The sequence below is a fragment of the Bombina bombina genome, chromosome 1 (assembly GCF_027579735.1).
Source record: "Bombina bombina isolate aBomBom1 chromosome 1, aBomBom1.pri, whole genome shotgun sequence".
Lineage (NCBI taxonomy): Eukaryota > Metazoa > Chordata > Amphibia > Anura > Bombinatoridae > Bombina > Bombina bombina.
This window is the reverse complement of record NC_069499.1, coordinates 1167736481-1167763257: the sequence shown is the minus strand read 5'-3', so window position 1 is coordinate 1167763257 and position 26777 is coordinate 1167736481. Positions and strand designations below refer to the sequence as shown.

The window sequence follows — 26777 nt, the reverse complement described above, 5'->3', positions numbered from 1 at the left end:
GGTGTACAGGTGTATTAATGGGACATGGCAGACAGGCAGAGAATACATCTCTCACTGTATATATCCTTTTTTCTGTCCTCATCAATGAACACAACTGCTTTTGTGTTCATTGTATCTCTTTGTCGCTATTGGCTGTATCTATAACTTTTCAACACAAGGAAAGAAAAGGGTTAACCACAAATCAGCTGTACTATACAATTACACACTCATGCTCACATATGTGATTTATATAAAACTGAATTACATTCAATGTGGAGCTTAAACTAATTTAAATTGATTAATAGCAACACAAAGAACTAGACAGTCTGACAGAAGAGAGAGGGGGGGGGGGGTGCACACGTTCCTTAAGACAGATGGAGTGAGGAAAAGAGGTAAGGGGGTAAACACACGAGAGAGAAAAAATGGCAGTGAGAGAAGGAGCAATGTGGAGAGTAAGAAAGGTATGAGTGACAGATAAATGAGACAGTAGGCGGAGAGAGAGCGTCTGAGAAGCCAATGAGAAAAGAGGCATTGAGAGGAGCAGTGGGGGGAAGTGACCATGGATGGAGGGAGAGATAATGAGGGGGGAGGGGGAGTTTGTGTATGAAACACAAAGGACCGAGGTTTTTGAGAAAGAGACAGAGAGACAAGAAAGACAGAGAGACAAGAAAGACAGGCGGACATAAGGAACAGGCAGACCGCACAGCCAAACGGAAAGAGGAACGACGGTAAAAAACGAAGCACTGCTAGAGAGAGAGACACACACATCTGGGAGAAAGGAAGAGACACATCTGGATGACAGCGAGGCCAGGAATGAGGTAAGAGCATATATAAACCGCTCTAAAAACAGAGGCATATCAAGCAGTATAGCAATGTGATATTGTGAGCCGTAACATAGCACATAATGCAACACTCAGATTGATATACAATGAAAGAAATATACCAGTTAGAATGATGTAGCAAATAATGCATTCTATTAACACCCAGAGCATTATGTGAAGTAATTATATAACTTACACATGAAGATTATTATTAGGACATGTAAACAATATGGTACAAGTAACAATATTAATATATTGTATAATAGTTTAAAATTAAGATATTTGATATCTAAGCTAGATATTTAACGCACAATGCCAAATGCCATAACATATAGTGATATCATGGGCAATTTTATATTATAGCGCTAAGATAAAAAAGTAACATTCAGAATAGAATGATATGCCAATAACATAACATGGGCAGTGGAATACCATAACCATTTCCAGAATCATATCATACTATAGAAAGCTGTATAGTTATTTGAGCCTTTGCTAATATATAATTAAGAAATACATAGGATTAGAAGAGGTAGTATACATATAATAAATATAATATATAAAGCAATATAACAGGATGCAGCCATCCAATAAATTGCAAAGCAAGATAAAGGAATGTCTAAATTAATGCTTTATATATATATTTATATATATATATATATATATATATATATATATATATATATATATATATATATATATATATATATATTATTTTTTTCTTTGTAAAATTCCATGTAGAGTGGTATCATACCATACAGGGTAGATGCAACAATATGAGAAATAACCTAGTATGTCTAACAATGTATAGATAATAGTAAAACATATAGAGAAATATGGTTACATATAGCAGAGAGAACAGTTATAAACCAAGACTGTTTGGATAGTTTGTATATATAACATATAGAAAGAGAATGTTTGTTTAGTAATATATATCCAATGAGGACACATATAAGCATATAAAGAGACATTCTAGCTTGAAGTGAGATATTTAAATATGTGTAGTGAGATACAGAATATTGCAGTATAGACTGTATTAACATGGCATGTTTAAATATTTTTTAAAACTATCTTATAACATGTGACTGAAGGTCATAAAATATAGCATATACTACAGAATATATTGCAGCATTTAAACAATGGGGTTGGAGTCTTTACCCTTGTATTGAACTCACAAACTTTCTGTGAAGAAGAGGGCGGAGTATAAACTTAGAATGTTTTGTAAGGTAAAATAGAGTTAAAGGGATAGTAAAGTCACAGTTAAACTTAAATGATTCAGATAGGGAATGGGATTTTAAACAACGTTCCAGTTTACTTCTATTATATGATTTGCTTTGTGTTCTTGGTATCCTTTAATGTGTGAGCAACCAATCACCAGCTAGCTTCCAGTAGTTCACTGCTGCTTTCAACAAAGGATACCAAAACAACAAAGCAAATTTGATGGTAGAAGTAATTTGAAAAGTTATTTAACATTGAATCATTTATCTGAATAATAAAACTTGACTTTGCTGTCCCTTTATGTATTTTGTGAGTAAACAAGAGGCACCCAAGGGACATAACAATGGACCTCGTAAACATTCTGTTTCAAAACACTGGGTTTGTTACAATGAACCATTAGGCTTGGCATACACACACACTACTCTTGTACCTATTACCCTTATATGCAGTGCATAGTGCCCCTCAATGCAACACATTCATTCATTAACTTTGTGCTCATCTTCTCTGTAATTGGTTCATTCCTAACATTTGTGGCTGGATCAGTGTGTAAAAGCAATACCATATCTCTTCATAAATCATTGCTAATTTAGAAATTTATTTAGAACTTTATATTTATGTTTTGATTAGAGAGTCATCAAAGTCTCTACAACAAAAGAAGGTGTTCAAACAACTGACAGTTAAAAGCAAAAGCAATTATTCGTCAAAACTTCCTCTAGGCATACTACTAGCCAATCAGAGGTCTAGATGCCCGTAATTCATGAAAGTGGGCAGTGGAAAGCACCCAAGGCAGATGTGCCTTCTGTGTTTAAAGACAGCGTCAAAGGGCCATTTTGACAGGTATTTTTTTTTTGTTTTTCTTCTGATTTCTAAACTTTGTTATCCAGCCCTGTAATTGTAAATGAAAACGTGAGACCTCTTTTGATAAGTTAGGCTAAGACCCTGATTTAGACAGGTATAATACATTATAAGTTAATGCAACAGACTTAACAAATATACTATTATGTAGAGAAATTTATAATTTAGACACAATATTGTAAAATAATATCATAATACTGAAAAATATAACAGATTGGGAACTTAGAATATTATATTTTGTGGATGGATATGATAGATATAATAAAAAAAGGATGGGCAGATTAATTTAAAATAGATATAATTAGTCTGTCTATCTACAGGGAGTGCAGAATTATTAGGCAAGTTGTATTTTTGAGGATTAATTTTATTATTGAACAACAACCATGTTCTCAATGAACCCAAAAAACTCATTAATATCAAAGCTGAATAGTTTTGGAAGTAGTTTTTAGTTTGTTTTTAGTTATAGCTATTTTAGGGGGATATCTGTGTGTGCAGGTGACTATTACTGTGCATAATTATTAGGCAACTTAACAAAAAACAAATATATACCCATTTCAATTATTTATTTTTACCAGTGAAACCAATATAACATCTCAACATTCACAAATATACATTTCTGACATTCAAAAACAAATCAGTGACCAATATAGCCACCTTTCTTTGCAAGGACACTCAAAAGCCTGCCATCCATGGATTCTGTCTGTTTTGATCTGTTCACCATCAACATTGCGTGCAGCAGCAACCACAGGCTCCCAGACACTGTTCAGAGAGGTGTACTGTTTTCCCTCCTTGTAAATCTCACATTTGATGATGGACCACAGGTTCTCAATGGGGTTCAGATCAGGTGAACAAGGAGGCCATGTCATTAGATTTTCTTCTTATATACCCTTTCTTGCCAGCCACGCTGTGGAGTACTTGGACGCGTGTGATGGAGCATTGTCCTGCATGAAAATCATGTTTTTCTTGAAGGATGCAGACTTCTTCCTGTACCACTGCTTGAAGAAGGTGTTTTCCAGAAACTGGCAGTAGGACTGGGAGTTGAGCTTGACTCCATCCTCAACCCGAAAAGGCCTCACAAGCTCATCTTTGATGATACCAGCCCAAACCAGTACTCCACCTCCACCTTGCTGGCGTCTGAGTCGGACTGGAGCTCTCTGCCCTTTACCAATCCAGCCATGGGACCATCCATCTGGCCCATCAAGACTCACTCTCATTTCATCAGTCCATAAAACCTTAGAAAAATCAGTCTTGAGATATTTCTTGGCCCAGTCTTGACGTTTCAGCTTGTGTGTCTTGTTCAGTGGTGGTCATCTTTCAGCCTTTCTTACCTTGGCCATGTCTCTGAGTATTGCACACCTTGTGCTTTTGGGCACTCCAGTGATGTTGCAGCTCTGAAATATGGCCAAACTGGTGGCAAGTGGCATCTTGGCAGCTGCACACTTGACTTTTCTCAGTTCATGGGCAGTTATTTTGCGCCTTGGTTTTTCCACACGCTTCTTGCGACCCTGTTGACTATTTTGAATGAAACGCTTGATTGTTCGATGATCACGCTTCAGAAGCTTTGCAATTTTAAGAGTGCTGCATCCCTCTGCAAGATATCTCACTATTTTTGACTTTTCTGAGCCTGTCAAGTCCATCTTTTGACCCATTTTGCCAAAGGAAAGGAAGTTGCCTAATAATTATGCACACCTGATATAGGGTGTTGATGTCATTAGACCACACCCCTTCTCATTACAGAGATGCACATCACCTAATATGCTTAATTGGTAGTAGGCTTTCGAGCCTATACAGCTTGGAGTAAGACAACATGCATAAAGAGGATGATGTGGTCAAAATACTAATTTGCCTAATAATTCTGCACTCCCTGTATCTATCTATCTATCTATCTATCTATCTATCTATCTATCTTCTGAGAACAAATATCTCCTAAGGAGATCACATATAAACATTAAATACCATCTTCTATCACACTATAGCCTCTTGTATCACAACAGTTTTTAGATCTAGTCACAACCTTTATTTGTATTGTTCTTTATCCCTAACACACCTAAATATTTATTTTTTATGAGGTATCACAATATGTATAAAGATATAATAGAACATATTTATAACGTAGAGATGGGTCATAGCATGCAAATACCGGTCATTTACCTATATATATATTTAGACAAACAAAGCAGAGATAAAATTAGATTCAAATTGTGTGAAGCCGACAACTCAGCATTCACTGCAATATACTGTAGGTATGTAGTACCAGTGCATGTGTGTGTGTATATATATATATATATATATATATATATATATATATATATATATATATAGCAATGTAACCTGTATAAGAAGTATATTAATTATATACATTAATTTATATACACATAGATCTACAAAAAAAATGTAGAAATAAACACAAACATATGAACCAATCCAGGAAGTAGCTATGCGAATGTAGTCCTTGAACATATGTACATCCTGTGTGGGCCCCAAGAGAGGCGGCATGCAAACTAACAAAAACGTTCATATCTAGCATTACAGAAACTGTTTTTTTGCATAAGCACCAGTCTTCATTACGTAATGGCTCTTTACGTGATAACAACACCATAGCAGTAAATGTCAAATTACAATGCACTCTATCACTTAAAGGGATTTGAAACGCAAAAAAATATTTTCTGATTCAGACAGAGCATACCATTTAAAAAAAAAAAAAAAAAGGTTTCCAAATTACTTGTATTATCAAATTTGCTTCATTCTTATGGTATTCTGTGTTGAAGAGATACCTAGGCAGGCATCTGGAGCACTACATTGCAGGAAAAAGTGCTGCAATCTAGTGCTCTTGAAAATGGATAACAATCTTGCAAAACTGCTACCATATAGTGCTCCAGAAATGGTCCGGCTCCTAAGCATATGTCACAGCTTTTCAACAAAAGATACCAAGAGAATGAAGAAAAATTGATAATAGAAGTAAATTAGAAAGTTGTTTAAAATCACATGCTCTAGCTGAATCATGAAATAAAAAGGTTGAGTTTCATATCCCTTTAATTATTTTTTTAAAATGCTCTATTTCACATTGAATGTCTCATCACATTTTTTTTCTGTGCCTACCAATGAATGGCTTGTCACAATGAAATCTATGTTAAAGGGACATTAAACTCTAGATTAAAACTTCAGTAACATGGTTAGTACTTACCATTCTTGTGTTTTTCCCCCCTGTACCTGTGACTCTTTAACCCTTTCCGGTACTTTAAATGCTTAATTGGTGCGGCCGGCAGGTCTTATTTAATTTCCGCGCCAATATTTTTGATATACACAGCTAAATAGCAAGTCACTGCTAGATGTTGCTATTTAGCTGTGAAATCCAAAAGCGGCAGTCGGAATATATTCGACATTTGAGCGCATGCGCTAGAACCCTTTGTCGGATATATTCCGACAAAGTACCACAAAGGGTTAAAGCCATTCTCTTATTGTAGCCCAATAAATAATCATGTTAGTAAAGCTCTGCATGTTTAGACTGGGCACCGCCATCTTGTAGCTTAGGTATTGTTGCATTCTGTGATATAAAATGAAAATGATTAGTAGTCAGCGCCTGAAGAGCAAAGCACACAAACTCACTATAAAAAACGGCCACCTAACAGGATCATACAGATGAATGAATAAATAAATAAATAGTGGGGACATAGGAGCCACCCAAAGGGGGCTTAAAGGGACACTAAACCCAAAATTTTTCTTTCGTGATTCAAGTAGAGAATACAATTTTAAACAACATTCCAATTTACTTCTATTATCTAGTTTGTTTCATTATTTTGCTATCCTTTGTTGAAGAAATAGCAGTGCACATGGGTGAGCCAATCATACGAGGCATCTATGTACAGCAACCAATCAGTAGCTACTGAGCCTATCTAGATATGCTTTTCAGCACAGTATATCAAGAGAATAAAGCAAATTAGATAATAGAAGTAAATTAGAAAGTTGCTTAAAATTGCATGCTCTTTCTAAATCATAAAAGAAAAAAATTTGGGTTTCATGCCCCTTTAAGTGTGCTGGTGGAAAAGCTGGGCCCAAAGAGATTATCAATATGGGTGTGTAATGACCATAAAACAACACATATTACTGTATTTATGGTCATTACACACCCATATTGATAATCTATTTTGGCCCAGCTTTTCCACCAGCACACTTAAGCCCCTTATGGGTGGCGCTCCTATGTCCCCACTATTTATTTATTAATTGTGTGATATAAGCAGTGTTCTTTCACAGAATAGTGATGCTACTGCCTTTTGACAGCAATACCTTGCACTTTGGGTTAGCTTACACAACATAAAACAGAAGCTTTACATATTTACTGTTGTTTTTACACAGTTTAAAAGTTACAGAACAAATATAAAAAGGCCCTCAGTAACAATAAAGAGCAAGGTACTCACTCTGTATTGTGCATTCTAAACTGAAGAGAACAATAAGGCTTGTCAAGAAGACATCGCTTATCTCCCAGTATGTGAGTATACTTAAAGGGACATGCTACCCAAATGTTGAAACATATGAAAGTGATGCAGCATAGCTGTAAAAAGCTGACTAGAAAATATCACCTGAACATCTCAATGTAAAAAAGGAAGATATTTTACCTCAAATTTCCTAAGTATTCATACCCCACTGTAAAGAGACTTTAAGCAGCCAGTCAGGAGGCTTGTTTCAGGACTTTCAAGGGAGTGTGCATCTGGCATGTGCAGGCACAGTCATGTTATTTTCCTGTTCAGTTTAAGTAAGTTTACAATGAAATCTCATAAGATCACAGCAAAGGCAAAGCATTACCTCAGCACTGCTGATGATGATTGGCTATTGTTGTTTTTTTTTTTTCAACTTGCTGCTGAAGTATAACTGTTTACACAGCACTTACACTGGTGAGCTGAAGTCATTTTGAGGTAAAATATCCTTCTTTTTTACCATGAGATACTCAGGTGATATTTTCTTGTCATCTTTTTACAGTTATGCTGCATCACATTCAAGTGATTTAGCATATGAGTATTATGTCCCTTTAAATTTCAAGAAGGGGGCGCCCAGTGTGAAGCTGCAGAGCTTTACTAACCAGCACTTGTAAAGGGTTAAACTAAGAGAATGGCTTTAAAGAGAGCTGCAAGCACAAGAGCAAAAACAACAGCACTGTGTCTAGTAACTGTTCTTCTGTAGTTATACCTAACAGTTTAATGCCCCTTTAAAGAGGCATTAAACACATACTGCAAACGACATGATTTTGAACCTTCACATATAAGAAACATTTTGCTATGAAAACTGCAGCTTTATTTCAAATGAGTATATTGTTTTATGTTTATTCTTTTCACTGATTTCCATGTCTCCTTGAACAAAAGAACCCCTGCTAACCCATCACAAACTAATATTCAGATATAGCACAAACTCTTTGCACATGTGCAGACTGGGGTAGCCTGACCTCTTGTATTCCCTTAAAGGACCACTCAATACAGTAGAAGAGCATAATACGTAAAGGCATCATAAAAAGACAATGAAAAGCACTCAGTTTGAATTTCAAATGAGTAATATATTTCTTTCTGTTAGCTCTATTCTTACTCCCACTGCACCATTTGACAGCCATCAGCCAATCACAAAATGCATATATTTATATTCAGTGAATCTTGCGCATAGTCAGTTGGTGCTGGTGCCTCAGAAAGTGTGGATAGAAAAGACTGTACACATTTAGATAATGGAAGGGAATTGGAAAGTTGTTTTTTCCTATCATGATTGTTGATGCAAAACTGATAATCCATCTTTTAAAAGCATTTTACACCATGGAAGCTTAGTTTACATAAATTGCCTAAATGTATTAACCCAAGCCTTCCTGGGAGAAAGTCAAACAAGCACAATTTTTAGATGTATTTTGCAGCAAAAGGTTGCAAAATAAATAATGAATGTTTAAATATATGTTTCATTGAACATTTTATGTATTGTTGAAATGTCAAGTTTAATGGTCCTATAAACTTAAAGGAATACTAAACCCATTTTTTTTTTCTTTCATGATTCAGATGGAGCATGCAATTTTAAGCAACTTTCTAATTTACTACTTTTGTCATTTTTTTTTGTTCTCTTGCTATCTTTTTTGAAAAAGCAGGAATCTAAGCTAAGGATCCGGCACATTTTTGGTTCAGCACCCTGGATAGCGCTTGCTGATTGATCAACATGCGCAACCCAGGTGCTGAACCAAAAATGGGCCGGCTCCTTAGCTTAGATTCTGGCTAATAAAGATAGCAAGAAAATGAAGAAAATGTGACAATAGGAGTAAATTAGAAAGTTGCTTAAAATTGCATGCTCTATCTGAATCATGAAAAAAAATGGGTTTAGTATCCCTTTAAGTAAGAAGGGAATATCTCTCTCTACAAGGCTGACTATGGGAAATATAATAATCAATTAGCAATGCTTTATTTATTCCCCAAAATTCCCATAGATTTAATGGTGAAAAAAATCTTGATAAACTAATCGGTCCGTCTGGACTATTCACTTTTATCTGTCAGAGGTTATCTCTAATAACATTTTAACTAGGTTGTGTCTCTGGCAGTGATTGACTGTCATGTTTATGTAGTCTCTTTCTTACAGGGAATGCATGTTTATTAGGTGCAGCTCCTCACATTGCAATCAATTGTTTTCCAGTACTTCCTATCTCTAATATATGTGCAGTTATATTTAGTAATGAATGTCTTGTCTATGGCATGGAATCTGAGCTTCTTTGGAAGTCACTTAGGAGGCATCCCATACAAATGCAATACCTTGTCTGAGCTTCCAGAACTAACATTTTATCTTTTTGTACTCCTACTTATTTTGATGGTATAATCTACCTTTTCTTTTGGTTCCTTTCTGTCTTAATTTGCAGATTTTGGCCATCTTGGCTGCATTGAGTGAAAACTATGGATTTTACATGGAGAGAGGAACAGTTTTAGAGGTAGCAACTATGCATTACACAGACAATCACCCATGCATCTTTTAAAGAGTGAACAGTTGACTAAAATATAATAGTGCAATTTATACAGAGTGAATAGCAGCATTTAATATTTTTGTATTTTATACAGAGAGGATCATAGTGTGAGACATCTGCTCATCTCACAGCAAAAGGAATAGAATGTTATATCGCTGCACACTTTATTCAGATCATTGTGAAGTGAGTGATAGTTATCAGTGCATCTCAGATAGCTGTGCATTGTATACAGGATGGGGATCTCGCTGAGTGTGAGCGCTAAGCTTGTTATGCTAAGGGACCAAGAGTGAGAGATTTCACAGAGAAAGGGAAGAGGAGAGCTTTCAGGAAATAACAGAAGCTGCAGGGTTACAGGAAATGACAGAGGTAACTTTGAAAACCACCTTAACCCCTCCATACCCTAAAACTATTGTCTTCTATAGCTACTAGAGCAGTGGAAAGAGAGAGATACCTGTGCATTTTGTAGAGGAAGGAACAAAGCAATTGTTATCCAGAGAAGCTAAATCATAAATAGTGGTTAAACTTGTGGACTAAGAAATAGAATGGAAAGTCTCTTCTAAAAAAGGACAGCAAAACTGAGCAGGAGTTAACTGTGACGTCATACTTCTAGAGGAGCAAGATGCTTGTGCTTCTAATAGGAAGAATAGTAGAGTGAGAGACAATTGTGCATCTTTTATGAGGAGGATGGAAAGAAATTGCTGTGCCTCATATACAGAGCGGAACTGAATTAGATATGCCAGCTGTACAGAGACCAGTGGTGGCCGTGCCTCTTATATAGAGAGCGCAATAAGCTATAGCTGTCATCCTTATAGAACAGCAGAGAGATGGCAGTGCATCTTATATAGAGAGTGCAATAAGCTATAGCTGTCATCCTTAAAGAACAGCAGAGTGATGGCAGTGCCTCTTATATAGAGAGTGCAATAAGCTATAGCTGTCACCCTTATAGAACAGCAGAGTGATGGCAGTGCATCTTATATAGAGAGTGCAATAAGCTATAGCTGTCACCCTTATAGAACAGCAGAGTGATGGCAGTGCCTCTTATATAGAGAGTGCAATAAGCTATAGCTGTCAGCTTTATAGAACAGCAGAGTGATGGCAGTGCATCTTATATAGAGAGTGCAATAAGCTATAGCTGTCAGCTTTATAGAACAGCAGTGTGATGGCAGTGCCTCTTATATAGAGAGTGCTATAAGCTATAGCTGTCACCCTTATAGAACAGCAGAGTGATGGCAGTGCCTCTTATATAGAGAGTGCAATAAGCTATAGCTGTCATCCTTATAGAACAGCAGAGTGATGGCAGTGCCTCTTATATAGAGAGTGCAATAAGCTATAGCTGTCATCCTTATAGAACAGCAGAGTGATGGCAGTGCCTCTTATATAGAGAGTGCAATAAGCTATAGCTGTCATCCTTATAGAACAGCAGAGTGATGGCAGTGCCTCTTATATAGAGAGTGCAATAAGCTATAGCTGTCACCCTTATAGAACAGCAGAGAGATGGCAGTGCATCTTATATAGAGAGTGCAATAAGCTATAGCTGTCGCCCTTATAGAACAGCAGAGTGATGGCAGTGCCTCTTATATAGAGAGTGCAATAAGCTATAGCTGTCACCCTTATAGAACGGCAGAGAGATGGCAGTGCCTCTTATATAGAGAGTGCAATAAGCTATAGCTGTCGCCCTTATAGAACAGCAGAGTGATGGCAGTGCCTCTTATATAGAGAGTGCAATAAGCTATAGCTGTCACCCTTATAGAACAGCAGAGTGATGGCAGTGCATAGTATATAGAGAGTTTTATATATATATATATATATATATATATATAATGTATATTTTAGCCTTACAGGAGAAGACCAGGGTGTTACATCGCTATGTACCTTTTTAGAATGATACGGTTACTGAGAGTAGAGTGGGCGATAACTGCATCCTATAGAAAAAAACACTCAGTGTATCTGTTGCAGGGAGTTGTGTTATCCGTCTTACTCAGACAAGAGCCGTGTCTAATAATTATACATCTTATACAAATAGAACTTAGAGACACATTTTAAACTGAGAGAACCCAGAACTGATCTAAAAATAGATGGATACTTTACCCAGAGTGGGAAATAGCTGTGAGTCATACTGAATGGAGCAGGGTAAGAGATTAATGGATAAAATAATAGACGGTTGTACATTGTGTACAGATAGAGCCACAGTGAGATTGCTGAGCATCACAGAAAGGGAAGAAGGGAGATTGCAGGAAGTAACACAGGGTTACAGGAAATGGAAATGTAATACTCACAAATGGTCTAAAACCCTCTGTGTCCTTATACCACACCCTGGTGATTAGTTGAGGTTTTTACATAAGAGAAAGGTGAGAAAGATGGAACAAAGTGACATAGTTCTACATCATACACAGACACAGGAGATTAATAGATGGGTGTCTTCAATAAAAAGGAAATAAATCAGCTCTGCATATTTTATAGAGTAAAAGGGGCATTATAGATGAGCATATTATAAATCAGAAATTAAGTATTACATTGCATATTATTTGCATACAAAATAAAAAAAATTTAAAGTCACCTTGCTAATAAAAATTGCAGCTAAGGGAAATACCTTTTGAAAAGCATCTTGAGCACGTTCATCTTAACTCCGTAGCTGTAGCTAGTAAGCTACATGTATAAAATGGACTGATTAAAGCATGAATATGTAGCATATTACAAGGCTGTAATTTTGAAGTCTGTAGGATTCATTTTTAGCCCCTCTGAGATAATAAGAAAACCTTAGTTTTCAGAATTGGATTACAGAAATAGATAAAGTATAATTTAAAGGTTTTTAATACTTATAATTAAACAGCTTATGAGAGGCAGAAGATCAGAGACTAGTGTGCAAACTTCTATGTGCATGTTAAAGGGACATTCCGGTCACAATTTAAATGCAAATAGATAAATTACATCTTTGAATAGAAACATATCTGCAATATACATGTATTGACAAAGATGCTTCTAATAAAAGTTATCACTGTTTCACTGTAAACATTTTTCTCTGCACGTTCATGTGAAGCACAGCTAGATAGTCTCAGTGCACCAGCATTTTAAATACTGTAGCTGCTCAGAGTGCCAGTGAGGCTTGTATTATATCAGCAATTAACAAATTAAGTCATTACCAGATGGTACAAGCACCTTAGGCTCTCTGAGCAAGTGCAGTGTTTAAAATGCTGGTGCACGGTGCATACTTAAATACACTTTTAAAACTGTTCTAGCTTTTATTAAGAAGCATTTTTGCTAATACATGTTTATTACAAAAATGCTTTTATTCAAAACTGAAATGGTTCCACGGGCATTCTAATTTTGGCTGGAATGTCTTTTTAAAGGCACATGAAACCCAAAATGTTTAATTCATGATTTAGGTAGAACATACAATTTTAAACAACTTTCCAATTTACTTCTATTATCAAATTTGCTTCATTCTCTTGGTATCATTTGTTGAAGGAGCAGCAATGCACTACTGGTTTCTAACTGAACAAATGGGTGAGCCAATGACAATTGGTGTGTGTGTGTGTGTGTATATATATATATATATATATATATATATATGCAGCTACCAATCAGCAGCTAGAACCTAGGTTCTTTGCTGCTCCTGAGCTTACCTAGAAAAACCTTTCAGCAAAGGATAACAAGAGAAGAAAGCAAATTAAATAATAAAAGTAAATTGAAAAGTTGTTTAAAATTGTTGCTTTGTCTAAATCGTGAATGTCTAGTTCTGACTTTACTGTCCCTTTAAGCCTCATGCATTTTTGCTTTACTTATGCCCTGTGCATCCTTTTAAAAGTGTGCACTCATACACAAACACAAGGAGTGAGAGAGCCCCAATCCTTATTAAATGTATGCGTATACAAATTATATGACCCGTGGATGCGTTCTTTTCAAGGTGTGTACTCACAGTAACAGACCGCAGTCCAAATCAGGTAAGTACAGTATATCACCAACTTTCTATAACCTGTAGTCTCTTTTGTGCATCTTGGAGATGGACTGCCTATTTTGACTCCCTTTAACACCCAAATGATAAAAGCACACAACACATAGGACAACACTTTCATTATTTTTCTGCTATGAAATATGTGTTCGTAAATAAACCAATTCCAGACTAGTAATAAATAAGGATATTCTCTTTACCATGAGATATCTAATGTGTATATGGATTTCTTTTTGGACGAGAGAGTAAAACACAATGCTTTCTACATTTATATGGTTTTATTTGCCTTCGTCAATATATCAGAGCACATTTTTGTAGATATTAAACTAATCAAAAATGTACAACATTCTAATTAGCTGAAGGGCACACCATTTTAGTATATCTGGAAGAGTGGTTAATAAAGCCACAAGTGTCCATCTTAGAGTTAAAAGGTATGCATGATATACAGAGAGGAGCAGGGATACAGTTAGCTTTCCATCTACTAAAGCATTGCAGAGAGCAGAAGGGTTACAGATCTCTTGTATAGAGTGAGAGCAGTTGTTTAATATAGTTGTGCATTCTATACATAATGACAGATCTCGGAGAACTTGCTGATTTAAGCTTTTATAGTATTTTGAAGTTCTTTATATGTTACAAGTTACTTTTTATTTGGTTCTTATGCAGCAGGTGTGTTTTTTATATCAAACTAAAGTAATAGTCTGTGTTTGTAAACTCTGGTCAACTTTGAGTAGGTTCAGATAAGTGCTGTGTACTTCCCAATTAGTGAGTGAGAATGAGATTCACTGTTCTACAATGTTAGTCCTCAAGGCTCACTAGCAAGCCAAATCTTCAGGATTACTTTAGATGAGAGCAGGTTAGTTACCATAGCTACCAAGTAGCTGATTATTTCACCTGTGCTCTAGTTCAGATAATCTTAACATCTTGCCTGTTAGTGGGTCCTAAGGACTTAAAGAATCCTGTTATTATGGAGTAGGTGGAACATTTCTGTGTCTTATAAGACAAGTGACAAATTGTAAGTGTGCATCTTATACACAATGAGGTGCTTAATAGAAGATAGTTTTGCATTTTATAAAGAGATGAGTGAGAGTGATAACTGTACTATTGCAAAATGATTGAGAGAGATGCGTGTATCTTATATAGAAGAATTGCCAATAACTGTAAACCTTATTCAGAGACACAGAATAATAGATGATTATGCTGCAAATAAAGAGGAAGGGCCAGTGGGGAAATGTGTTGTGCATCTTTTGTAGAAAGGGCAGAGTTAGAGATAGCTTTGCATCACAGGAACAGAGGGCATTCTTAGGAAATAACAGAAGCCGCAGGGTTACAGGAAGGAACTGAGGTGACTTTCACAAACAACTTTAACCCTTCCTGGTAGATAGTTGTATCTTTTTGACAGAGAGAAGCAGAGTGACAGAAGGTTGTGCATCTTTTGTGGAAAGGACTGGGCTACTAATAGCTGTGAGGCTATAAAGAGAGGGCTGGGTTACTAAAACCTTAAAGGGACACTGTACAGCAAAATTTGATAATAGAAATAAATTGGAAACATTTTTAAAATGGTATGCTCTGTTTAAATCGGGTTTCATATCCCTTTAAGGGAAAAAAAGTTTTATATTACAGTGTGTGTGTATATATATATATATATATATATATATATATATATATACACACACACACATATACACATATATATATGGGAAAAGTAAAAAAACACAACTGTACATGAGAGACCTGAGATGCTAAGTTTTACATCTTATCAGTAAAGGAAATGGATTAGGCAATACTTATTTCTATTAATTAAATAATGTATTATATGTTGCAAGGATTGCAGAATTTGTGAGGAGCACTAACTCTTCTCCTTGTTTTGTTGTAGATGAATAGTTGCTTATCCTGAGGAATCTACGTGCATACATCAAGAAACATGTTCCAGGCTAAAATGACTTCCAACCAGGCTGCAGGCCATGTAAGTATCTCATCAATCCCTGAAAGACAGCTTGTCATAAGAATACTTTGCTAATGGCTTTCATTCTCAGCACAGCCGCATTAAATGCTTCTCCAAATTGTACTTGCTGCTGGCCCTATCAGTACTTTCTCAATCCTTGACAATGTCAAACGGTGCATATAATTACTACTCCTTTCTATATGAGCACCTGAATAACTTTTTGCAAAGGTGTAAGAACCTCAGCATTTGAGACCCTTACCCGTCTTGTTTTATCTTACCACTCCCTTCTACCCTAATCCAGGTCATGTGCACTCCTCTGCTGCTAAAGCCTGAGACATATGAACATCTACGACAAGAAAAATGTACAGATAATGTAAGATCTTAAAACAAAAATCTGTTACAAATTGACAAAGAACTGATACTCTCCTTTACAATGGCAAGCTGTCTTCTTGCAGTCTCTCCCAAAGGACTGTAAAAATGTGTCTTGAGATGGTGCAGGTCATATAAGGTTCACTCCGGATATGTGAATATCTCTGATGACAAAGGAAAATAGCTTGATGTGGATATATATATATATATATGCCAAACAATAAGAGTGCAGTATACTCACTCCCTAAGATCTGTAATGTCGGCCAGTCTGGAAAGGAGCCCTTTGGTGTGTGCAGTACAGCCAAGCTGAAGGAAAGGAATACTCCAGTGATGAAATAGTAAGACGCTTTGTATGTAAAACAAGTAGTAACTTACTCCATTAAAATACAGATTTCAGTATTCCTTTCCTTCAGCTTGGCTGTACTACACACACCAAAGGGCTCCTTTCCAGACTGGCCGACATTACAGATCTTATGAAGTGAGTATACTGCACTCTTATTGTTTGGTATATATATATATATACATACATACACATCAAGCCATTTCCTTTATCATCAGAGATATTCACATATCTGGAGTGAACCTTATAGGACCTGCACCATCTATATTTCACAAGACATATGAACATCTACATTCCCTCCTACCCTAGCTCTAGCTACTCAACTTAATGTGAGCACCTCCACATTCATGTCACCATAGCTCATGTGACCTCACTATTCTCTGGCACCATAGACCAGGTAATGTGAGGACCTTCCCTGTCATCTCAGCCCATGTCGTTAGAGCACATCACCAAACTCTGACATCATGGAATTAAAAAAGAAAAATACAATAGAATTATGATAAAATGAAAGAGCAGATGAGATGAGCAAAATGCCTGTGTACATTTTTTTTAGATAACAATCCACGTCCATTCCTAATTCTAAAGATACTGGAATGTAAGTAGGAAGAAAGTGAAAAATGTGTACTATAATATATACATTCTCAATTCACAATAAATGAACTTGTTCCTACGGAAGTATGTAGAAATCCTCTGTGTTACCCCTAAATAGAAAAATACCAAATAAATGTAGGACCTATTTGTAGAGAGTGCGAGAGGATTATACTCAGTCATGATATCAGTAAACAAACCAAGCATAAGGTTTGCTTATACATTATTATGCCATTCTATTGAATATGAAGAAACGTGTTTTTTCCCTTTTCATAGTTTGATATCATCTTTCTTCTCACTAATGGATAGGTAACAATGCAAGATGTGCTCACTGCAAGATCCTAACAAATGCTGTTTGTGAAGGAGCAAACACACTGGATTAATAAAACAAATGTTTTATTACAGCAAGCCCATGATTAAATCATAGTTGTAGTAGAATAAGCCTGCAGCATAGTAAGAAGGAATTTACTTACACCTTAAAAAGAGGGAATTTCTCTTTGAGTACATGAGACTTTAAATGGAGGAACCATTCATATTGGCTAAGGAATCCATAGAATTGTAATGCATCATTATCGAACCAAAGTTACATGAATAAAAAAAACCAACAACCTGCCATCCATGCTTAGGCCAGCAGATAGCAAAGTATCAGAGTCAGTGAGCAGCTGAGCAACCAGGCAGGGAAATATAATCTGGCCTTTTATGTGTGCGTCCGGGTAGCACTGAGAAACACTGATTGCTGTGATACATGAAATATTCCCATTCACTGCATTAGGGAGATCCCTTTCCCAATGCTTCAGGTACCCCCAGAGGTACATGTTCCACAGGTTGAGTAAGAATTTGTTCCTAATTCAACTTGACAGAACTCCATAAGCATCAGTGAAGATTTATAGGATCCCATAAAGATAACAGAGACAATATTTGATTCAGGATACTTGTTAAAAAGCACACAAAAAATTGTTAATTTAAAGGGACACAACAGTCAAACAGAACTTTCAGGATTCAGATATAGCATGCAATTAAAAAAAAAAAAACACTTTCCAATTTTAATTGACTTCCTTTCTCTTGGTATCCTTAGTTGCAGACCAGTGTGCGTGTGTCTTAAAGGGACAGTATACACTCATTTTCATATAACTGCATGTAATAGACACTAATATAAAGAATAAGATGCACAGATACTGATATAAAAAAAATAAAGGAACCAGATACATACATGTGATGTCATGTAATGTAAACTGTTTTTAAGCTACTATAAAAGAGATTCAGTGAAGTAAAACTCCTGCACATGATTAGAGACTACTATGGTAGTAATAAGCCAGCAATACCACAGGGGGGTGCATGAAACCATGGGAACCCATGTAAACACAGAATAAACAGAGACACATTAGTTACAATAAATAAAACATTGTTTAAAATACACAAAATGTTCAGTAATTTGCAGATTGGGAGCTAAAGAAGAGCATCATTTTCATGGGATCCTGAGGGAGAGGTAAAAGGGAACAAGAAAGAGTAAGGTGGCCAATTTAAAGGGACAGTCTACACCAGAATTGTTATTGTTTTAAAAGATAGATAATCCCTTTTTTACCCATTCCCCAGTTTTGCATAACCAACACAGTTATATTTATATATTTTTTTACCTCTGTGATTATCTTGTATCTAAGCCTCTGCAAACTGCCCCTTTATTTCAGTTCTTTTGACAGACTTGCAGTTTAGCCAATCAGTGATGGCTCCCAGGTAACTTCACGTGCATGAGCACAGTGTTATCTATATGAAAAACATGAACTAACTCCCTCTAGTGGTGAAAAACCTGTTTAAATGCATTCTTAAGAGGCGGCCTTCAAGGTCTAAGAAATTAGAATATGAACCTCTTAGGTTAAGCTTTCAACTAAGAATACCAAGAGAACAAAGAAAAAATGGTGATAAAAGTAAATTGGAAAATTGTTTAAAATTACATGCTCTATCTGAATCATGAAAGTTTTTTTGGACTAGGCTGTCCCAGTTCAGAGAGAATCCTGGGTATGGTATATCTGCAGTGATCCTTTTCCATATTTGACACGCAAGTATCTAATGTCCGTAAGATTATTCTGCATCTTTGTAGTGCTTTCCAACAAATGCAGCTGGACGAACTTTTCCATGCAGTGTGCCAAAAAGTGTTCTTCTGACACACAAGTTTCACATTTGGCAGCAGGTCATCCCTATGTATAATTTGCCAGTGGGACATATGATAGTTGTTGTAATTTGTTTATCTCCTTGGTATTTGGGAGCATAAATGTGTCGTTCTGGATAACATAACTATACAGGTTATCATTTTTCATCTAGCCCTTCCTATTTATATGTGGGGATAAGGGGGGCAGACAACAGTGTTTGTCACTGTCGGTGTATTTTGCAAAATAAGTGGAAAGAATAGTGAACACAGTGAAGAGATTAGTAACTGATTTGCATCCCGATCTTGCAAGCTGTTAGGAGAAAATAATATTTATTTAATGAACATGAAGGCCGATGGTTTTATGCCACTGCTGTCCGACCTTAGGTGCCACAGAATGACCCTCTGGTGCTTTCTGGTTACCACCTGCAGTTGCCTATACAAAAATAACTAGTTTTCTAGCTTTCTTCATGTGCAACACACAGTTTTCCACTTTTTTGCAGTTGCTTCATGTTTTCATGCGTAGATCCACTGTAAATTTTTCAGGGCCTTTGTCTATATGCAGGTTTCTGTCATTGACATTACTGAACAATTGCTTATTTTACGTGTGTGTGTATATATATATATATATAGTGTATAGTAAACAATATAGGAAGCCAAAAAAAGGCCTAAAGGTGGCGCACTAAACCACAAATCATGCACAGTATAAAATTAGAAAGTGTAAATACAATGGTAAAGGACCCAATATAAACTAAATAGTGTGAGAATATATATACAAATATAAGACAGTGATATAGTGAAAAAGCTATAATTAATATAACAACATAATAGGCTGAAGTCGCAGAGCTGATCACTGAGCTTCAGCCTGCCTTTTAGCACTTTGTATTCACGAGTGCCACCAGAATTGTGAGTCTGATTCCTCTTTTTTTTGTCACATTTTCAATTGTGTCACAGATTTCACTATAAGGCGCCCCTTGTTTCTGCTCTAATATATAGTGTATATACATGTACTAGTGAAAGTAAATTGAGTGTTTCCCCTTCTTTTAAAATGATTAAACTATGTGTACTCTTCCGGTGACAAAACAAAGTTCCCTATGGTAACTGGTCCTGTACAAACACACTGTTTATCAGTTGTCAGAGCTTCCTCTCCTTCAACAGTAGAGCAGTACTCAATCTAGTGACTGTGCAATCACTCAGATCAGATACAATGTCTGTCTTCCCCAAATAAACTAATACGGGGACACAATAAATATAAAGCAGTTTCAACATCTGAGATCGGTGTTACAACTAAAAAAACAATGCATTGTACAAGCATTTATACAAAACAACTCATAACAATAAAAATACCAGTTTGAACACTTATTGTATACCTCATATTCACATCTGGATAACAGCTAGATTTAGAGGAAGTAGAGGTCATTCTTAACTCACTTCTGGGCCTCAGTAACTATTACCTCAGTAACAACTACTCATGGTCCATAATTAATGCAGCAGCACATTTTGAGTGATTCCAGAATCACTCAAAACCATTTGTGTTTTAAAGCAGTCTGTGTTTTTGCTCTCTACGGGCAGACGTCTACATCCTGCTGTTCATCAATGAGACACAGAAGGTTAATATCTACAAAAACCCATAAGAAACAGAAACTTTATGGATCATCACAAAAAATAGAAAAATAAATGAACAAGTAGCCAATGGGAAAAATTTATGTTATGCTCAAACTCATAAACTATTACTGATTATTGCCTTGTGTGTTTTATTGCCTTTTATTGTCTGATGCCCTTAAAATTTCTATGCATGACATGTGGGTGGATGAATTTCAATTTTAAATGTTAAGGTCTCTTTAAGTATAATGAATCTCCCCTAAATTGTCACTGTCATTTTGTTGCCTGCCTTTCCTGTAATTTTAAATCTTAAGTTTTTTTAAATGTTTTCCACTGCTCCCGAAGATACGTGCTGCACAGTGATTGCTTGATATATGCAAGAGTTTATACATATCTATATTTAAATGGACACAGCAAAGGAGATAAGAAAAACAAATCTGAGAGGTATTTTAAGTGTATTGACCTTGGATTGCAAAACAATACAAACTGTGCTAATAAAAAGGCAGCTTTAAAGTGACATTCCGGTCAAAATTTAACTGCACATAGATGAATTACATCTTTGAATAGAAGCATATTTGCAATATACATGTATTGGCAAAAATGCTTATAGTAAAAGTTATCACTGTGTTAGTGTTGTCATTGTTCTCTGCACGTGCATGTGAAGCATAGCTAGATATTCTCAGGACACCAGCATTTTAAATATTGCAGCTGCTCAGAGAGCTAGTGGGGCTTGTATCATGTCAGCAATTAACAAACTGATTCATTACCAGATGGTACAAGCATCTTAGGCCCTCTGAGCAAGTGCTGTGTTTAAAATGCTGGTGCACGGTGCATATTTAAATACACAGTTGAAACAGCTATATTCTTTTTTAGAAGCTTTTTTTTTAATACATGTATATTACAAAAATAATCTAAGAATATGAGGGTGCGCACACTATACAGGAAATATCAGAAACAGTTAAAGTGAAAGTCAATCCTAGCTTTGTACAAATGCTAGGATTGACTATTGAAACAAATAAAGGGGACTTTCATTCATTAAGTATAAGATAGTTCATGCAGAAAGCTCCTTTATTTGTTTCAACCGATCGCCGTTCTTATCTGCTACAGCAGCCCATGGCTAAAAAAATATTTTGCTAAGAGGTAACGTTTTCACCTCTTAGCCAATAGCCGTGTGGTAAATCCGGCTCCCATGGGCGCCAAGCCGGACTTACCGCACGGCTATTGGCTAAGAGGTGAAAACATCACCTCTTAGCAAACAAATTTTTTAGCCGTGGGCTGCTGTAGCAGCTAAGAACGACGATCGGTTGAAACAAATAAAGGAGCTTTCTGCATGAAGTATCTTATACTTAATGAATGAAAGTCCCCTTTATTTGTTTCAATAGTCAATCCTAGCATTTCACTAATGCTAGGGTTGACTTTCACTTTAAAATCAATCCATGCATCTACTGTATATGTATAGTCATAGAACACAAGTAGTTGAAGGATTATACAATAGGTAAAAAGTCCAATACTGTGTAATATGCACAATCTTTAAGGGATCAAATCACAAAGGCAGCTCTCCTCCTCACAGATGGATCTGGATGATACTATGAAGAAAGCATAAAACAGAGGGGCGCCTCATGTGTGTATCAGCATATTCAGATATGAGCAAATGGATATTCAAGCCAAATTTATACTCACATTTTGTGAAAGTACACTTATTTACTAGTAGGAACAAGCTAGTAACTCTGGGTGTACCAGCAAACCCTCTCCTGGCTCCAGCGAGGTATGCAAGTGCAGTCCAATCCACTACAGAAGTGGGTAACTTCATGTTGTATAATGATAGGTCAGACAAGAACAGGTGCTTCCCCTAAGCTTATAGTAAAAAAGGTTTATTTAAAACTTCCAAGAATTAAAAACATACAAGCAGTGGCTATGGGGGGCATTTGCAATGTACCCCCTATCTATGCAACGCATTTCTCAGCCTTAAAACTGTCTGTTTCCTCAGGCATAAAGCACCATGTAACAAACAATTATTTTAAAACAAAGTCTGACCAATTAGCACATTAGTAACGCCCACCATGGTTCTTGATTAATCATTAAATCCACAGCTGGCTAAATCTTATTGCACAATACACATAACAAAACAGAAAAAATATTTTCATATATATGTGTAATATACATTTAAACATCATCTCTATAGGAAACGTTTATCCTACAATGTTACATATTAAAAACAATATAGAAACAATATTACAATTTCTTAAAAACAAGACATGATTACTGATAGTCTTTATATCCCACTTAGTAGTATGTTTATACTAATTTCTAGCGGTTTAAGCCAATTTAATCTTATTCTTACTTGATCTAGATAAAATCAGTGGCTCCTATTCTTAGTGGAGCTATTGACAGTACCTTTGTAATATTCATATTCCCAATTCTATACGATCATTGTTGTGATCGCCAAAAATGCATTCCTTCCGTGATCTATTTCCGGATGTTGTGATTGCAGCATGGTCACTTGATTGAGAGTGACCTATGGTAACTCTGGTGATTAATATGGAAATAGTATACAAAGAGTGCCATGGTAATGGCGCGATCACATAGTCAGGAGTGACCTATGAAAGCTCTAATGTCAAAAATAGTCGGCAGAGAGGGGTGTATATCATGCAGACATTTATTCATATTGCCCCTTGGGATTCCTTTTTCCGTTATTTTTGTTCAGAGAGGAGTGTATATCATGTTGCTAGGGAACTATAAACTAAATATGTGTGGCGTGTGGAGTCAGTGAGCCAATCCTATTAGTCTCGACTGCACCTAGTGTGAACCTATAATAGTTTAGTGCATAGGGTGTATGACACTAATATCACTAGGAATGTGGAAGTTTATAAAATGTAACGGGTAGTGAAGTGTTACTAGACAATTAAAAAGTGACATCTTGAAAAAGTGACAAGTGTAACTCGCTAAACTAATAAGTGAACTAATATTAATGTTCAGCAATAATAATATGACCAACTGTGTAAGTATTAAACAGTGCTAATGAATAATGAGATAATCAGTTAATTATTCTTAACAAATATACAATCGAATGTATGTGTGATGGGGAAGTAATGTACAAAGGGTATAAGTGTAAAAAGACTGAACCAACTAAGTGAGATAGCATAACATATAGTGAGAGCTTTGTTTAAAGTGATGTATAAGGAGTCTAGGTGTAAAAAGATATAAACTAACTAAGTGAGATATTATAACGTGTAGTTGAAGTTATATTCAACATCCTATGTACTAGTGAGAATATTCAACATCCTATGTATTAGTGTGAATATTGGGAGTACGCAAGAACAAATGAAGATACAGATTCTTGTCATCTAAATTACAATAGGACTAAATCTGGAAGAATTAAATAGGAATGTGCAAATATTTATAGCTGTAATATTAGTAACCATATCTGTTGCCGACCTAATGGCATAAACATCTAAATCTAAAACTTTGCTTAAGCCAGAGTGAAACAAAGACTGGAATTTATATATCCAGTAAGTTTCCCTCTGGGATAGATGAGTGTACCTATTGTATCTGTTTGAACGTGGAATACTCTCCATTGGAGTGATGGAAAACATGTCATGGTTTTTATTATGTTGTAAAGTGCTGTGTCTCGATACACTATGTTTTAGTGAGTATTTTTTCAAATTTCTAAGGTGTTTGCTCCACCTCGTACGCAACTTTCTAGAGGTGCGGCCCAAATACTGCACTCCACAATTACAAGTGAGTACATATATTACATATTCGGCACTACAATCTAAATATGTTCTGATTTCGAAGGTCTCTCCTGTATTGTGACTGCTAATTAAATTTCTAATCTAAATGATCCGATCTTCCCTTTATTATTAACCACTTTATTTAAGGTGGCCGTATGTATATTTTTTTTGGAAAGAATACACATACGGCCCTGTGGTTATTTATTCATTTAAAATATCTTTACTTTCTACTAAATATAATTCTAATCTATGGTGAAACCACTAAAACCAACACAAATAAATTGTGAAATAAACTCTATGAGAGGGTCTCCATTATTTCCAAACAGTTTATTTAGGAATCAATATATGTTAATAATAAGAGAAATATTTACAGGTATATATACACATGTATTTTACAGATAAACAGTCCAAAATTTAATTAATACAGGGCAACTTTACTACAACCCCAATTTGTGCAATACTGCTACACAGAATATTATGCCAGAAATACTTAGCCAGATTCTCTGTGTCCTACATCATTCATCTTTTAGCAGGAGCAGGATAAAAAGAAGAGACAGAGGTTCTGGTGTTACAGTATTTTATACCCCAATTCAAAAGGGAGTGGCTTATCAAATGCCACTCAAAAAGGCCTTTGGGAGTGTCTTTAGTTCAGAGAGAAAGGTGTACCTGGGGGAAGGGATTTTAATAACAGCTAGGTGAATATTCCAGCGATAAAATGTCACCACAGGCCCCCTTAAATAAAGTTGTTAATAATAACATTATCGCTGAACATTAATATTAGTTCACTTATTAGTTTAGAGAGTTAGACACTTGTCACTTTTTCAAGACGTCACTTTTTAATTGTCTAGTAACACTTCACTACCGGTTACATTTTATACACCTCCACATTCCTAGTGATATTAGGGTCATACACCCTATGCACTAAACTATTATAGGTTCACACTAGGTGCAGTCAATACTAATAGGATTGGCTCACTGACTCCAAATGCCACACATATTTAGTTTATAGTTCCTTAGCAACGTGATATACACTCCTCTCTGAACAAAAAAAAACGGAAAAAGAATCCCAATGGGCAATATGAATAAATGTCTGCCTTATGTGATATACACTCCTCTCTGCCGACTATTTTCGACATTAGAGCTTTCATAGGTCACTCCTGACTATGTGATTGCACCGTTACCATGGCACTCTTTGTATACTATTTCCATGTCAATCACCAGAGTTACCATAGGTCACTCTAAATCATTGGGAATATGAATATTACAAAGGTACTGTCAATAGCTCCACTAAGAATAGGAGCCACTGATTTTATCTAGATTAAATAAGAATAAGATTAGATTGGCTTAAACCGCTAGAAATGAGTATAAACATACTACCAAGTGGGATATAAAGACTATCGGTAATCATATCTTGTGTTTGAGAAATTATAACATTGTTTCTATATTGTCTTGTTTTAAGAAATTGTAATATTGTTTCTATATTGTTTTTAATATGTAACATTGTAGGATAAACGTTTCCTATAGAGATGATGTTTAAATGTATATTACACATATATATGAAAATATTTTTCTGTTTTGTTATGTGTATTGTGCAATAGGATTTAGCCAGCTGTGGATTTAATGATTAATCAAGAACCATGGTGTGCTTACACGCCCATGGTGGGCGTTACTAATGTGCTAATTGGTCAGACTTTGTTTTAAAATAATTGTTTGTTACAAGGTGCTTTATGCCTGAGGAAACAGTTTTAAGGCTGAGAAATGCGTTGTATAGATAGGGGGTACATTGCACATGCCCCTTATAGCCACTGCTTGTATGTTTTTAATTCTTGGAAGTTTTAAATAAACTTTTTTTACTATAAGCTTAGTGGAAGCATCTGTTCTTGTCTGACCTATCATTATACAACATGAAGTTACCCACTTCTGTAGTGGATTGGACTGCACTTACATACCTCGCTGGAGCCAGGAGAGGGTTTGCTGGTACACTATCACAAGAAATAGCAATGGCACTACTTGAGATCACAAACGTTCCCCTTTATATACTCATTTGTAATAATGGTTTACTAGGGAATGGTGCTTGTACTGGTCATAAATTTAACAACAAATCAATAAAGAACTGATGAAAGAGTTGTTTTCAAAGAATGTAGCACTCATGAACGTTATGAAAAAAATATTTTTAATATTTGAGGAAAGAAGAAATATAAAACATAACTTTTACTATTATGGTTATAAAAACTAAGGGTATACAAATAACATTAAAATGTGCACATGCCTACTAAAAT

The 26777-nt window shown here is 35.8% G+C and overlaps 1 protein-coding gene across 3 annotated transcripts in view; it reads left to right on the top strand.

Moving 5' to 3' along the window:
- Window positions 1-535: 535 nt before the first annotated feature.
- The window catches only part of LIMD2 (LIM domain containing 2), a 46578-nt gene continuing 20336 nt past the window's right edge, over window positions 536-26777 (top strand). The window contains exons 1-3 of one of the 3 annotated variants that reach the window (XM_053699619.1): window positions 536-797; window positions 2643-2852; window positions 15660-15749. In XM_053699619.1, coding sequence (XP_053555594.1) covers window positions 15708-15749 — 42 coding nt within the window. In that variant the 5' untranslated portion in view covers window positions 536-797; window positions 2643-2852; window positions 15660-15707. Of the gene's footprint in view, window positions 798-2642; window positions 2853-15659; window positions 15750-16017; window positions 16102-26777 lie in introns of those variants that run through there. The other 2 variants (XM_053699616.1, XM_053699615.1) reach the window with 2 other exon arrangements.